Genomic DNA, 16,335 nt, shown 5'->3' with positions numbered 1-16,335 from the left:
TTTTTAGTTAAGGGCTTCGCAAAGCAAAATGTACATGAACAAATGTGCATCTACAAGTCTTCCAGTACGAATGTAAACAGTGTCACCTACTGGATGTCTCTGGTAACTCCAACAGGCTTCATTGTAAAGCATTGCCTATGCACACATCTGCCACAGCACACATGTAGAGGTCGAAGGACAGCAGTTCTGGGGGTATTTTCTCCTCCCATCTAACCTCTGTCAGCTCAGACACCTTGCCAGCCCCTATTGTACATGGCAGTTATGGGTAAAACCTCGTTCTTCAGCGAGAGGTGATTGGCCCACACCTTTAATCCCAGCAAGTGGGAGGTAGAGGCAGATAGATCTCTGTGTTTTAGAGGCCAGCCTGGGCTTCGGAGTGAGTTTCAGAACAGCCATGGCTACACAATGACATCCTGTCTCAAAACAAAAACAAAAAACAAAAACTGGTTCTTCATACCATGTTGGGTTTTATCTTTTTACTTAGTGAATCACCCTGATATGTGAAATATAACAGGAATTCTGATTCATGTTTTCTACCATGCTGGATTAATTCACATCAATTCATAGGCTGTTATATTTTATTTGACTTCTGAACGGTGAGTTGTGATTTTCCTTTGTCCTAACCTGTCAACAATCCTCAGAAAGAACTTGACTTCAGGGGCTGGGGTTATGGAGAACACACACAGGTCAAGGTCTTCTTCAGAGTTATGCCTCAAAGTCACCAGCACTCAGAATCCAATCTTTACAGCTAAAGTGTTTTTTTTAAAAAAGGCCATTGAAACAGCTCAATGGATAATAACTATCAGGAAATGTGGTGGTATTTTGTTTTAACAAATAAAACTTGCCTGAAGATCAGAGTGCATAACTAGCTACTAGTTAGCCATAGAGGCCAGGTAATGGTGGAACACGCGTTTAATCCCAGCACTCGGGAGACAGAGCCAAACGGGGTCTCTGAGAGTCCAAGGCCACAGTAGGCTACGCGAGTTGGAATGCACCTAAAAGAGAAACAGAACCGAGTGGCAGCTCACACCTTTAATCCCAGCGCTCGGGAGACAAAGGCAGGCGGACCTCTGTGAGGTCAAGGCCATCCTAGGCTACACGGGTTGGAATCCACCTAAAAGAGAAACAGAAAGTATGGCTGGCAGCTCACGCCTTTAATCCCAGCACTTGAGAGGTGGAGACAGGAGGTGGTGATACAGGTGGGCGGGGCTTAGAGAGGAATATAAATCCGGAGGGGAGCGGGGCAGGGGCTTGTGATTCAGTCTGAAGTTTCATAGAGGCAGCGTTCAGTCTGAGCACTTGTAGAGAGAGGATACCGCATTCGGTCTGAAGATTTTTGGAGGTAAGAACTAGTGACTGGCTGTTCTGTTTCTCTGATCTTTTTAGCTTCCATGCCCTAATATCTGACTCCGGGTTTTTACTATTAAAACCAATTAGAATTCGCACTGCCAGCAACAAGACTCGCGTCTGCTGCGTCCCGAGGCCCTGGCCCAGCCGGACTTTTCTTTTCGGGCAGACATGGACTTCAAAGAAATCCTCCTGATTGCTTCCAAAGGACAAGGTATCAACCAAGTACCGAAAAGATACAGTTTGGCAGTGGGGCCTCCTAAGAAAGACCCAAAGGTAAAAGGTGTCCAGCCGGCAGCTGTGCAAGCTTTCCTGAGGAGGAAGGAAGAGGAGCTTCGGCGGACCGCCTTAGAGGAGAAAAGCAGGCGAGAAGAACTAGTCAGAAAACGAATTGAGCTCAAACACGACAGGAGAGCCAGAGCTATGGCCAGAAGGACAAAGGACAATTTTCATGGCTACGATGGGATTCCTGTTAAGCAAAAGACAAAGAAGAGGCAGAGGGCAGAAAGCCGCCCGAACCAGGGAACTGACCCAGAGTCTGAGGAGGAGGCGGGAGAGTTCCTAGACTGCAGTCAAGGTGAGTTGGAGCAGGAATTCAAGGAGGACCAAGAGCCTCTCAAAGCTGGAAGCCAACCAAAGGCCCCCCTTAAAAGGGCCCCTCCCACCATGACCTTCACTGACTTAATGAGGTTAGCTGAGAAGAAGCAGTTCGAACCAGTGGAGGTCAAGGCAGTGAGAAAAGCAGAAGAGAGGCCCTTGACTGCAAAGGAACTCAGGGAGCGAGAGTTTCTTGAACGAATGCATAAGAACAAGAAACCTGAGGCAGAAGCCAAACTCCCTCTGCCTGTGTCTCCCTCTCATAGAGACAGTGTGGGCACAAAACCCAGCAAGGGTTCTGGGGACAGGCAGCCTTCTTCCAAAGGATTGCTGTTTCCTCCTGCTGAGAAGACATTCAGACCCAGCACAGGCAATGAGAGGCAAGTAGCTTTGTCTCCATGCAAATCCACTCCAGGAGCGAGGACCAAGACCGGATCTGGCAGTAGCTCCCAACCCTCATATAACAGACTTGTCTTCCTTGGGGTTAGCAAGCCCCAGCCCAGCACCTGTTCACCAACTGTCCCAAAGACTTCTGCTAGTGGGACTCAGAAGTCTGCTTCTGAACAGAAAGCCAGAAAACCTCTTCCTTCTCATCCCAGCCATTCCAAACCAGGGCCCACAGCCTTCCCACACAACGAAGCTAAGAGTCCAGGTATCAGACAGCCAGGCAGCAACAGCGACTCAGCTTCTGGACGACCTAGCCCAGGGACAGCTCGGCCCACAGTTAGTTCTGGCACGATGCCCAGGCGCCAGAATGGCAGCTCCAGTTCAGGACCCGAGCAATCCGGCAGTGGGATCAGAAAGCTGGCCAGCCATCCGCATCCCTCTGGACTACCAGTCAATGGTACAAATGGTCCTGGACGACCTGCCAGCAGCTCCACTGGCCCTGGGAGACCCGTCAGTGGCCCTGGTGGTTCTGGAAGACCTTTGAGCAGTTCTGGAGGTCCTAGGTGGCCTGTAAACAGTCCACATGACAACCGACGACCAGTGAGCAGCCTAGGTCCCCCTGGGCAGTCAGTCAGTGACCCTGGGAGATCTCTAAGTGGTTCTATTCCAGCTGGACGGACTGTCAGTTCAGGCCCTGGAAGACCAGTGAGCAGCTTGGGACCTGGACGCACAGTTAGTAGCCCAGGCCTCCCCATAAAACCCAAGTGTACTGTTGTCTCAGAAACAATTTCTTCAAAGAATATTTTTAGTAAGCCAAGCAATGGACAGATAAATGGAAGGAAGCCTCTGCCGTCTGGCTACAGATCTGTCCCAGGTCCTCAAAGTCTACCGTTCCCGACTGGCTACAAAAGGCTTAGGGAATGTAAAGAAGAAAGTGATGATGAATATGACTCAGACATGGATGATTTCATCGAAGATGAAGGAGACCCTCAGGAAGAAATATCCAAGCACATTCGGGAAATCTTTGGCTATGACCGACAAAAGTATAAAGATGAAAGTGACTATTCCCTACGTCACATGGAGAGCAGCTGGCAGGAGCAGCAGAAGGAGGAAGCCAGGAGTTTAAGACTAGGAAGGCAAGAGGACTTCCTGGAGATGAAGCGTGAGAAGGAAGAAATGAAACGCCGAAAGGCCAAGAAGCAGAAGCTTCCTGATGTGAGCTCCTGCTAACTTTGTGAATCTAGGACACTGTTGCAAGGATTTCTGCCTTCAGACTGAACAAGCCCCGTACCAGTTTGGATTGACACTGGGGCACTCAGAAGGAAGGAATGAGGGAATGCACACTGTCCTGTCATTGCAGGCTATCATTTGAGCATACTGCGTTCTCAGTGTTCTCAAAGAGCCCAGTGTGGAATCTGTAGTGCAGGGTGATACCATGTGTGCCGTGTGCTCTGGTGAAGTTATCCATTCACCGGTGCAGATTTAGATCCTGAGGAGCTATGCACGCTCATGTGGGGGACAACTACCAGTCGGCTGGTCTTTTATTGTTCCTTTGCTACTTTGAATGGAGACAAAGATTGAGGTGTGAGTGGGTACTATCCAGAGCTCAGTCATACTTGTCCTGGGAAGGGCCTAGCCCTTCTTTGAATGCTGCAAGCAAATAAATAAAAGTTCATACCCACACACAGACAACACACACATGAATACAAAATAAAGAAAATGTAACTTAAATTTCATTTGTTTGTTTGTTTCTTTATTCAAGACTGGGTTTTTATGTAGCTCTGGCTGTCCTGGAACTTGCTTTGTAGACCAGGCTGGCTTAGAACACAGAGATTCGCTTGCCTCTGCCTCCCGAGTGATGAGATTAAAGGAATGTGCCACCACCTCCTGGCTATTAATTTAAATTTTTAAATGAATTGCTCTATTTTTAATTCCTCCCCTGTCTTCCCTTCCCCTTACTTCCATTCTGTGAGGGGAGATGCCTGAGTACCTAAGGAGGGAGTCAGAAGTTACAGGCCGTTGTGAAGGTCTGATGTGGGTACTGAGAATCTAACTTGGGTCCTCTGCAGGAGCAGTAGACACCTTCTGAGCTGTGCCTACGGAGGCTGGGAGAGAGTATCAGATACCCTGGAACTGAAGTTACAATCATGAGCTGCTATGTGGATGCTAGAAACCGAATCCTGGTTCTCTACCAGAGAAGCCAGCGCTCTTAACCATTGCTCTATCTTTCCAGCCCCTTTTTTTAACTGGGAGGTTTAGTAGGCCGTAGAAAGAGGTACTAACTACCAAAACATCACCTCCCACTGCATGCTCCTCTCCCTCGGCACTAAAACTGTGAAAGATGGGTTTAGAGCTTAGTCCTTAACCCTGCTCCTGTAGCCCCGCCCCATCCCTCGTAGCCACGCCTCCCAATGATCAGTCCTGCCCCGCGTGGCTCCGCCCCCTGAGAACTAGCCTCTCTCCACTCTCGCGACCCCGCCTCCTTCGGTGTGGACGGGCTTCCGAACCTCAGCCCGCCCCATCCCGCTGGGCCCCGCCTCCCCCGGCCCCAGGCCGACCGGAGCAGTCGCCCTACCCCCGCTATGGCTGCGCCGGTGACGCGGCAGGTCAGCGGCTGCGCGGGTCCGATCCTGACTCCAACAGGCTCGGACACAGAACCCGGGCAGCCCCTGGCTACTGCCGTGGCTGATCTGCCGGTGCTGGATGCGTCCGGGAGACGGGTGTCGTTCGGCGCGCTGTTCCGGGAGCGTCGGGCCGTGGTGGTGTTCGTGAGGGTGAGCAGGGTAGGGCGGGACGGGAAGGGCCTCCCGGAGGACGCCCCGCTGCTGGATCAGGGTGGGTACCGCACTTCGCCTGGAATCGAGCGCCTGAACCTTCCGGACCCCGCTGCCGTCTTGCTGACGTGCTCTTCCGCATTGTTGTTGCCTTTCAGCATTTCTTGTGTTACGTCTGTAAAGAATATGTCGAAGATCTGGCCAAAATCCCCAAGAGCTTTCTCCGAGTAAGTTTCCTGAGTGAGCGGCAATGGTCAGTGCGATGGGGGAGCCATGTGTGAATGTCACCTCTTCTTCCATCTTCTAGTGAAGCAGAGACCTAATGTGCTCCTTTGTGCCCTCTTGACTACGTAGTCACCATCATGATTTTTGTTACCTGTAAGCTGCCTGTGTCAAACTCAAGGTTGCATAAGAATGCAAAATCAAAACAAGACACAGGCTTCAACTGCCTTATGTTTTTGACGCTTTAATTTTATAACTCAAATAGTTATTTGGTGCTCCTCTTTGCAACAGTTATTCATTATATGAAAATGTTGACATATCTTAGAAGTGCAGGGTTGTATTTGCCAATAAGTTGCAAGTCCCAAGTCCCTGTTTTTCTTCGGTCACCAGATGTGGATGGAAGATGTGAGTGGAAGACATCCAGATGTGGATGTGATGTGCATGAGAAGATGTGAGTGGAAGATGTCCAGATGTGGAAGGAAGGTGTAAATGGGAGACACATCCCCATCCCCAGATGTGGATGGAAGATCTGAGTGGAAGACACTGTGCATTTGTAAAACTAAAGTCTATTTTCAGCACACATTTATCAATTAGGGTGTATGAGGGAAAAAAATGAACTGTTCTGCCTGCCCTTTTCTTCCTTTTGTTTACACGTTAATATTCTGAAACATCTTTCCAATGTAAAGTTATTACATCTACCTAATATTTTATCATTGTTGACATTGTTGATTTACTGAACATACAAATGGGTCTTCTTATATTTTCATGTGTGAATACTTTGTTCTTACTTGCTGCCTCGCCTTCCTCCTCCTTCCTCCAGAGCCACATTGATCTTCCCCCTTGCTGTCTTCATACAAATCTTCATATTCCTTTACCCTCTCGTGCCCTTCTACCCCAGACCTCATCCTCTCAGCCTCCTTTCTACTTTAATATCCTACGTAAATACATGCATAGAAATTTAAGCCTAGATCCTGCATGTGAGAGAAAAGAGACCATATTTGCTTTGCGTGGCTTATTTGACTTGGCATACTGATGTCCACTTCTGCCCATTTCCTGCACTTATGACCTCATTCTTTATGGTCGATTGCATTTCCATTGTATGTCTGTGATGTTTTTGTTGGTGTTGATTTTTTGTTTGTTTTTGTTTTTGTTTTCCAAGATAGGTTTTCTCTGTGTAGCTCTGGCTGCCCTGGAACTCACTCTGTAGATCAGGCTGGCCTCAAACTCACAGAAATCCGCCTGCCTCTGCCTCCCAAGTGCTGGGATTAAAGGTGTGTACTACCACACCAGGCTATCAAAATACAAAGAACTTTTAAAGGAGCTGGATTTTTGGTAATTTTGAAATAGACAGCACATTGCTAGTCACTATGTCACTATGCTGGGCAGTAGATTTCTGAAATGATTGTCTTCTTCATGTCTAACTGAAACTGTATCCTTTGAACAATTTTCTCTCAGCCTGTGGTAACCAGCCACTATTTTTGTTCTTGTTTTTTGTCTTTCTGTTCCTGGCTTATTTCACTTAGTATAATATCCTCCCTGTTTTCACAAATGACAAGATAACAAACCTCCTTTTCCATGATGAAATGCTACTTCATAGGGATTTGTCCGCTGATGGACACTTGGGTTGCATCCTTGTCTTAGCTGCTGCAGTGAACATGGAAGTGTAAGGTCTCTTTGCATGCCCATCTCATTTACTTTTAGTGCACAACCAACTAGTGGTATTTCTGGATCATGTGGTAGCTCTGCCTTTAATTTTTTGAATAGCCTGTGCACTGTTTCCATAAAGGCTGTCCTAATTTATTCTCATTAACACCACGGAAGGGTTCTCTTTGTTCCGTGTCCTCACAGATTTTACCTCTTTTTGATTAGTAACATCTCTCCTGGGGTGAAGAGATATTTAAATGCTGTTTTCATTTCCATGTCTCTAATGACTAGTGATGATCATTATTTTTGTGTCGAGAGTGTACAAATTCGTATGCACGTATGTACAAGTTCATGCATACATGTGCATGGAGGCCAGAGGTCAACCACAGGTGTTGTTTCTCAGATGCCATTTACCTTGTTTTTATGTAACATCTCTCACTGGCCTGGAGCTTGCTGATTTAAACGGGCTGACTGAATTAGGATCTCCAGGATCCACCCATTGCTGGGGTCACAACACATGCAGCTGCACTGGCATGGATTCTGGGGATAGAACTCAAATCCTCATGCAACCACTTTACCCACTGAGCCATCTCCCCAGCCCAAGAATTTTCCAAATAGCTACTGGCTATTTGTATGTCTACTGTCTTTTGAGAACTGTCTAAGTCTTAGCCCCCTCCTTGCTGGAGATCAAATGTAGATCCTATGCATACTGCACAAACCCTGATCCCTAGCCCATTTTTGTTCACTTTTGAAACTGGATTGTATTCTTGCTGTGTTTGAATTCCTAACATAAATTAAGTCTCTTGACAAGTGCATAATTTGCATAGGTTTTCTTAGTCCAGTCAGTGGGTTGTGTGTTTTCTTTGTTGTTTCCTTTGCTATATAGAATAACAAACCTTCTTTGTATGTTTACTTTTATTGTTCTGCTTTACTGATTTATATGTGCATGTGTGGAGGTCAGGCAGCCTGCAGGAGTGGCCTACCTGTGGGTCCCTGCGATGGGAACTCAGCTCATCATGCACAGCAGCTTCTTTACTCACTGAGCCAAATCATTGTCTTACTGAATGTCCCCCTGTGTCTTCTTCTAGTAGTTTGATGTTTAAGTTTTGAAATTCTTACATAGGGAAAACAAATTATCTGAATTACTCAAATATTGTACCATATATTTATTTCTACTCATGCAATTTTGTTTTCTATTCTTCTAGAAGCCTATAGGTGGCATTAGAACAAAATGAAAGAATTGCTTTAGGGACAGTTCTTAAGACAGACTTCTAGTAATATGCACTTGTCCCTCTTTCTCCCAAAGGAAGCGGATGTCACCCTCATAGTGATTGGGCAGTCGTCATACCATCATATTGAGGTAACTATCTAGCAAAACGAGAAGCCCCATGTTAAATATGTTTCAGATATAAAAACCGCATTTGCTGAGCCCCTGTATAGTCTCAGTTGGCAGAAAAATTTTAGATTGCCATTACTTTTCTCTCAGTTGTTCTAATAGAAAGTCTAATTACTCTCATTTTAGCCTTTCTGCAAACTGACTGGATATTCTCACGAGATCTATGTTGATCCTGAGAGAGAAATTTATAAAAGATTGGGAATGAAAAGAGGTGAAGAAATTTCCTCCTCAGGTAAGACATTTCACATGCAGTGTAGTTCTCTCAAATACGTGTGTTTTCTCACACTAGGGCATATGTGCATAGCAAAGCTGTGTTTGATACTTTTCCTGTTGCTGTGACTCAATAGGTATCAAAGGGGCTGGTGAGATAACTCAGCGATTAAGGGCACCTGCTGCTTTTACAGAAGCCCTAGGCTTATGTCCCAGCACCAACATATTGACTCACAACAACTTTTAACTCCAGTTCTGAGGAATCTGACACCCTCTTCTGACATTCAAGGGCTCCTGTACACACACACACACACACACACACACACACACACACACACACACACTTATTATTTTTTAGATAATAATAATAAAAATAAATCTTAAAAAAAAAGTTTGGCAAAGGGAATTGTAGGTGGAAGTTTCTGTCCCACCAGCAACTCCCAAATACTCAGGAGCTGCTTCTGAAATTACCACAGAGAAGCTTATATTAATTATAAATGCTTGAAAAGTAGCTCAAGCTTATTACTAACTAGCTCTTACACTTAAAATTAACCCATACTTCTATGTTTAGCCACATGGCTTGGTACCTTTTCTCAGTACAGCATTCTCATCTCACTTCCTCTGCATCTGGCTTTCCTCCTCCCAGCATTCTTAGTTTGTTGTCCCATTCCCCCCCCCCCATACTTCCTGCCTGGCTACTCCTAATCAGTGTTTTATTAAACCGATTCAAGTGACAAATCTTTGCAGTTTACAAAGGGATTATTCCACAGCAGAGAATTTAAGGTATTAACACTGTTCAGAAGTCCAAAGGCTCCCCTGAGATTCAGGCTCTTAACTGTGAGCTCCCCAAAAAAATAAGACAAGATCTCCTGAGTAAACTGGAAGCATGGGGAGGCAAGGGAAGAGTAGAAAGGGAGAGGGGAGGAGAGAAGGAAATGTATAGTTGTTGGGGCCCGTGCTTCAACAAGGATACCACTTACCAGGGTTGGGGGATGGGGATTAGAAAAATAGTAAAGAGACAAAGACGTGAGTTGAAATAATAAAACAAAACACAGGATAGTATTGGGAGGGAGTTCCAGTGAATTCTGAAATTTGCCTGCATTTAATTTCCCATGCACTTTTATACCCTAATACCACAGGGTAAGAAGACAAAAAATTGCTTTACCATGATACAAAGGAGAACTCTGAATAATTATTTGCTTCAATACTTTGAGACATCAAGTCTTTAGCATTCTGTTTTTTAGGCAGTGAACCCACCCTAGATCAAGTGTCCTGAAGGCAGCTACTCCCAAGGTCAAACCTTCTATTTCAAAAGAAGGAGCAGCAGAAGTATGCTTGAATTTCCTGACCCTTGGTCAGGGGGTAGTGAATCTACCATCTTAATGTCAAAAGGACCAAATAACCACACCTTAGGTCAGAGTGTAGCCCTGGTTGTTGTAAACAATTGTGAGCAATCTCAAACTCTCTGACCTTCAGACGAGGTGGAGATAGGCTCACATTTTTGGGTCTCCACATATAGCATATTCTTATCTAAACCATTAAAATGAGAAGGATTTAAAAGATAAATAAATATTTTAAAAATTATACATATTATAGCTGAGCGGTGTTGGCACACACCTTTAATCCCAGCATTCAGGGAGGCGGAGGCAGGTGAATCTCAGTGAATTCGAGGCCAGCCTGGTCTACAGAGTGAATTCCAGGACAACCAGAGATACACGGAGAAACTCTGTCTTAAAAATCAAAAAGAAAAAAAAAGATTTACTTATTTATTTTAATTTGTTTATTATGTATACAATGTTCTGTCTGCATATATGCCTGCCCGCCAGAAGAGGGCACCAAATCTCATAGATGGTTGTGAGCCACTATGTGGTTGCTGGGAATTGAACTCAGGACCTCCGGAAGAGCAGCCAGTGCTCTTAACCTCTGAGCCATCTCTCCAGTCCTCAAAGATTTATTTTAAATTTACATATTTGATTAATTTTACAATATACAATGATGCAGAGTAAACACTCCCATTCCAGAAAGAAAGGAAAGCTAATTGGTGTCTTAGTTAGGGTTTCTGCTGTGGTGATGAAACACCATCCCCATAACTAACCTGGGGGAGGAAAGGGTTCATTTCATCTTATACTTCCACATCACAGTCATCATTGAAGGACTTCAGGACAGGAATCAAGGCAGGGACCTGGAGGCGTGAAGTGAAGCAGAAGCCTTAGAGTAGAAGCCTATTGGCTTGTTCCCCATGCCTTGCTCAGCCTGCTTTCTTACACACCCTAGGATCACCTGCCCAGGGGTGGAACCACCCACAGTGAGATGGGCCCTCCTACATCAATCATTAATTAAGGAAATGCCCCCACAGACTTGCCTACAGGCCTATCTCATGGAGGCATTTTCTCAATTAAGATTATCTCTTCCTAGATGTTTCTAAGTTTGTGTCAAGGTGACAAAAACTAACCTGGAGAGCAAGGAAAGACCAAACACATCAGGACTAACACCAAATCCTGCAACTCCACATCCCAAATCTGGAACTCCTGGTGGAATCCTCAGTGTTCCAACATGCTTAAGCAGCCCCACCCATCCGGTTCTCCCGTCTGCAGCACGGGTTGGCTGCCTTTCTGTTGATCTGGCTCCACTTCATGCCTGAGGCTTGCTTTTTTAAAAATTATTTTTATTTATTTACTTGTGGTAATTAAATTTATTCCCTTATTGCCTGAGGCTTTCTTTAGCAGATGTCCCACAGCCCTGGCGTTTTTAGCATCCTGGTATCCCCAGTGCAGCTTAAGTTTCACCTTGACAACTCTGCAATCCCTGCCAAGCTACTTGCCAAGTTTGTGACACACATACACACATTGCCTGGCCCCGGTGGCTCTGTGGGACATGGGTGGAAGCTGTCATGACCTCACAACTTCTGCATTTCTCGTGTCCACAAAACCACACAGGCAATGCTGCCTAGCTCTGCCAGCCCAAGTTGCAGAGGGGCCCCTTCTACAATAGTGTTGACGACCTGAGTCTTGGTTGTTGAACCTGAACAAACTTCCTTGAGAGGTCGGTTTGGAGAGAGAGCCCCTCTGGCAGAGTACTGTCAGTTCATGCTCTTCTTAGGTGGATTTACATTTTCACAAGTCTGGCTCTAATCTTGGGGTCCTGCCCTCAAAGCAGCTCTCCTCTGTCTGTCTGTCTCCTCTACGTTCTGTGGGGGCACTTTACTTCCATGGTTAATATAAAAATATGATGAGTTTGTATGCTTTTTTGTCTCCACACCATGTCATTGGACATTAAACTCAGCTTCCCTCTGGCAGTTTAAGCAGAAAGAGAGGCTTCTTTCCCAGGACTTTATAGCTTACCCATACCCGTTGCACCATGTAGCTACCTGGAGCTTGGTGTCACTCAACTTTGTCCACATTCCCTGTTCTCACTACAGTTTCAGTGGGCCTTAGCAAGCATTAGCTATATTTTTATTTAATTTGATTGGGTCTCACTATGTAGTCCCAGTCTGACCTTGGACTTGTCCTGCTGTGTCTGCCTCCTGCATGCAGGGATGATGGGTTCACAACATCAAGCCCAACTGAGTCGATCTGTTTGTCCTTCTGTAGGCCAGACTTGGTTTCTGGAGTACTAGATGTGAGAAGTCAACTGAGTCAGTCATTCTCAACAATTACTGCTTTCTTACGGGGACACCCACTATGATGGATGATCCTTAATGGAAGGTGATAAAGGACATTCTCTGCCTTCCAGGGATGTCAGTGCAGCTAGAGGCCCAAGAGAGGAGACACAGTAGGGACAAGTGCCTGTTTCAAGAATGTGGAAGAGAGGGCTGGAGAGATGGCTCAGAGGTTAAGAGCATTGCCTGCTCTTCCAAAGGTCCTGAGTTCAATTCCCAGCAACCACATGGTGGCTCACAACCATATGCAGTGAGATTTGGTGCCCTCTTCTGGCCTGCAGGGATACACAGAATCTGTATAAATAAATTTAAAAAAGAAAAGAATATGGAAGAGAAAGGTCTAGAGGCAGCTGACTTTGGAGGTGAAGTCCCAGCTCACCATGAAAGCTGCTGGTGGAGAGAGGATGGGAAGGGGTGCTGTAGACTCCAAAGGTTTTAGGAAGTGCCACTCACTTGAAGACGTGCAGGTCCTGCTCTAGCTGAATTAGTATGAGTCACTGGATAGGCTGGGCTGATTCACAATGAATTCAGGTCGACTTCAAGTTTGGATTTATCATTGGGGAATCCTCAGGTGTTTTATGGCAGCTAAGTGAAGAGTCACAGAATGTGTGGAGGAGGAACCAGACCTGGGAGAGGGCAGGGAGCTGCTTGTGAGGCAGATATGCTGTGGTATTATTTTTGTCATGTGGGTGCCTGGTGCCCGTAGAAGCCAGAAAGAGGGCATCGGATCCCCTAGATAGTTTTGAACAACCATGTGCATGATGGGAATCTAGCCCCTGGTCCTCTGGAATAGCAACCAGTGCTCTTAATCACGAGTAGTCTCTCCAGCCCCCTTTCCCCGATTGCCATATTGTTTTGCTGTGGTTTTATTTTATTGTGATCCTTATTTTGAGACAGATTCACAGTGTAGCCCTGGCTGACTTAGAACTTGCTCTGTAGACCAGACTGGCCTCAAACTTACAGAGATCCTCCTGCCTCTGCTTCCCGAGTGCTGGGAGTAAAAGTGTGTGACACCACACTCCACTTTACTGCTGATTTTAAAGACTGAACCCTAAACTCGACTAAGAGCCAGCCCTCAGTTTTCACCTGCTGGTGTGGGATTGCAGGCCTCAGGTTTGGGCTCCTGGTTTCATGTGCTTTAACACCTTTAATCCCAGCACTTGGGAGGAAGAGGCAGGTGGATCTCTGTGAGTTTAAGGCCAGCCTGGTCTATAAAGCAAGTTCCAGTATAGCCAGGGCTATTACACAGAGAAACCTGTCTAAAAAAAAGAAAGGAAGAAAGAAAGGAAGGAAGGAAGGAAGGAAGGAAGGAAGGAAGGAAGGAAGAAAGAAAGAAAGAAAAGAAAGAAAAGAAAGAAAGAAAGAAAGAAAGAAAGAAAGAAAGGAGAAAAGAAAAAGAAGAAGGAGGAGAAGGAGAAGAAGAAGGAGGAGGAGGAGGAGGAAGAAGAGGAGAAGAAGAAGAAGAAGAAGAAGAAGAAGAAGAAGAAGAAGAAGAAGAAGAAGAAGAAGAAGAAGAAGGAAAAGAAACAAACAAAAGGTCTCTGAGTTTCACTTTTGTGACACTACATTTCATTTCTTGTCTCAAGGAAGACAGGAAATGTAAAGAAAATAAGTGAATTACAGGCCAAATGTATTTTGTAATTATGAGAGAATACATGCAACTTATTTTCCACTCCTTCTATTTAAATATATTTCATATACCAGATATATCACTTTATATAGCTTTGTCTATGATACTGTTATATAATATGTTTCATATGTCACAAACAGATTTATATAAAACTTATACAATTTACAGCATATAAATATGAGCTATACCAAATAAATACACATTCCTATGCACAGTTGTGTACTATAATGTATGTGTGTACCTTTGGGTCAGCAGGATGTCTCAGTAGGTAAAGAAATGTACAGCAAAGCTTACACTCTGAATTTGGTTCCAGGAACCCACATAGTAGGAAGAGAGAACTGGCTCCCAAAGTTGTCCTCTCCTTTCCATATGTACTTCATGACACATACGTGGATACACACTCACACCTTTTCTCTCTCTCCTACACACACACACACACTAAACTAATGTGGGCTGTCCTTCTGTGTGTGTTGCTTTATTCGTTGATGAATAAAGCTCCTTTGACCTATGGCAGGGCAGAATAAAGCCAGGCAGGAAATCCAAAGAGATGGAGAGAGAGAGAGAGAGAGAGGGCGGAGTCAGAGCCGCCAAAGGAGACATATGCCATGTAACTGCTGAAGAAGGACACACTGTAACACACAGCCTTCTGGCAATAGAAACGAGTTAGTTTAAGATATAAGAGTTAGCCAGGAATATGCCTAAGCCATTGGCCGAACCGTGTTATAATTAGTATAGTTTCTGTGTAATTATTTGGGTCTGGACAGCCAGGAATGAAAGAGCAATCTCTGCCTATGATAAACAAACAAATATACACTTGTTTTGTTTGTTTTTGGTTTTGGAGACAGCTCTGTGTAGCTCTGGCTGTCCTGGAACTCACTCTGTAGATCAGGCTGACCTCGAACTCAGAGATTCACCTGTCTCTGCCTCCCAAGTACTGGGATTAAAGGAGTTCACCAACACTGTCTGGCAAATACACACATTTTAAATGAAAAATATTGGATTCTATAGAACATTTTTTTTGAGACAGGGATTATCTGTGTAGCCCCAGCTATTCTGTACTTTACTCTGTAGATCAGGTTGGCCTTAAACTCACAGAGACCCCCCTGCCTCTGCCTCCCAAATAAATCACTTATGGTGGGAAAATGGCTTAGTGGTTAAGATATTGGTTGCTCTTCCAAAGGACACAGGTTCATTCCCAGCACCCACATGGTATCTCACAACCATCTGTAATTCTGATTCTAGGGGACCTGATACTTGATGCCCTCTTCTGGCCTCTGTGGGCACTGCATGTACATGGTGCCCAGCTGATTGTGCAGACAAAATGCCCATGCAAGTAAAATAAAAATTTAAATAATAAATCTGCTAAGGTTATATTTTATGCTAAATGTTAAGTGATTATGTCATAGTTTCACTTCTGGGGCTGTGATCAAACATCCTGCCAAATGCAACATGAGGGAGAAAGGGTTTACTTGGCTCACAATCCTAGGCTATAGGCCATCACTACAGAAATTCAAGGCTGTAGGAACTTGCCGCAGCCAGTCACATTACATCCACAGTCAAGAGCAGAGAGCCTTGACTTAATGTGTGCTTGCTTGTGCTCAGCCTCCTTTCTCTACTCGTACGTAATCCAGGATCCCCCAACCAGAGAGAGAATGGTGCCACCCACAGTGGATACACTAACCCTAATTTCCCACAAACCTGTCGTCTAGACAGTTCTTCACTGAGATTCCCTTCCCAGATGATTCTAGACCATCTCAAACTAACATTAGAATTAACCACCATAGACTGTTTGCTTGAATCTGTGAGTCACTCAAGAAAATTCATTGCATTCCAAAAGGGCTTATAGAAATCCCACTATAACCAGTCAGTCTTCTGGTGTGCAGACATATATAACGCCCATATACATAAAATAAATACAAATTTTTAAAAAAGTTTTGTTTTTCGAGACAGGTTTCTCTGTGTAGCTTTGGAGCCTGTCCTGGCACTCGCTTTGTAGACTAGGCTGAACTCGAACTCACAGAGATCCACCTGCCTCTGCCTTCCAAGTGCTGGGATTAAAGGCGTGCACTACCACCACCTGGCTCAGTTTTGAAAGATTAAACAACCTAGGCTTGTGGTTAGCATCTGTATTAAATAGGGACCTAGCTTGAAATCTAGCCTTCCACCTATCTGATCTGACATTATCTTCAGGTAGATTTTTGTCACCACCAAGTTACTGCTTGTTTGGCTTGTAGATAAAGGTGCCTACATGTAGCTGGAGTCAAACTGATCTGAGTCAGAAGAATGCAGTAGGGGAAGGTAAGTTTGAGTCTGAGTGTTTTTCTTTCTGTATAGTCATCAAAGTTTAAAATTAAAATTCAGACATAAACAAGGCAAGAATAAGAGCAAAACTTATAAAGCAGAGACTGAGTTTCTCAGCTCAAAAGGAGCAGAAACATCCGTCACTGTGAGAAGAGAAGTAGATAACAGG

General features: G+C 44.9%; 1 protein-coding gene and 1 pseudogene across 4 annotated transcripts in view; both read left to right on the top strand.

Annotated features, from left to right (window-relative positions):
* The first annotated feature begins 1,518 nt into the window (after positions 1 to 1,518).
* On the top strand, positions 1,519 to 4,018 carry LOC125408884 (protein SPT2 homolog pseudogene; annotated as a pseudogene).
* Positions 4,019 to 4,856: 838 nt separating this feature from the next.
* The window catches only part of Prxl2c (peroxiredoxin like 2C), a 34,619-nt gene continuing 23,140 nt past the window's right edge, over positions 4,857 to 16,335 (top strand). For 3 of the 4 annotated variants that reach the window (XM_085699657.2, XM_048447594.3, XM_048447593.3), the window contains exons 1-4: positions 4,857 to 5,105; positions 5,264 to 5,332; positions 8,278 to 8,331; positions 8,494 to 8,599. In XM_085699657.2, the coding sequence (XP_085555783.1) occupies positions 4,914 to 5,105; positions 5,264 to 5,332; positions 8,278 to 8,331; positions 8,494 to 8,599 (421 nt within the window). In that variant the 5' untranslated portion in view covers positions 4,857 to 4,913. The remainder of the gene's footprint in view (positions 5,106 to 5,263; positions 5,333 to 8,277; positions 8,332 to 8,493; positions 8,600 to 16,335) is intronic. The other variant, XM_048447592.3, reaches the window with a different exon arrangement.

This window comes from Myodes glareolus, chromosome 14, assembly GCF_982192425.1.
Source record: "Myodes glareolus chromosome 14, mMyoGla1.1, whole genome shotgun sequence".
Taxonomy (NCBI): Eukaryota; Metazoa; Chordata; class Mammalia; order Rodentia; family Cricetidae; genus Myodes; species Myodes glareolus.
This window is presented reverse-complemented; position numbering and strand designations above follow the sequence as displayed.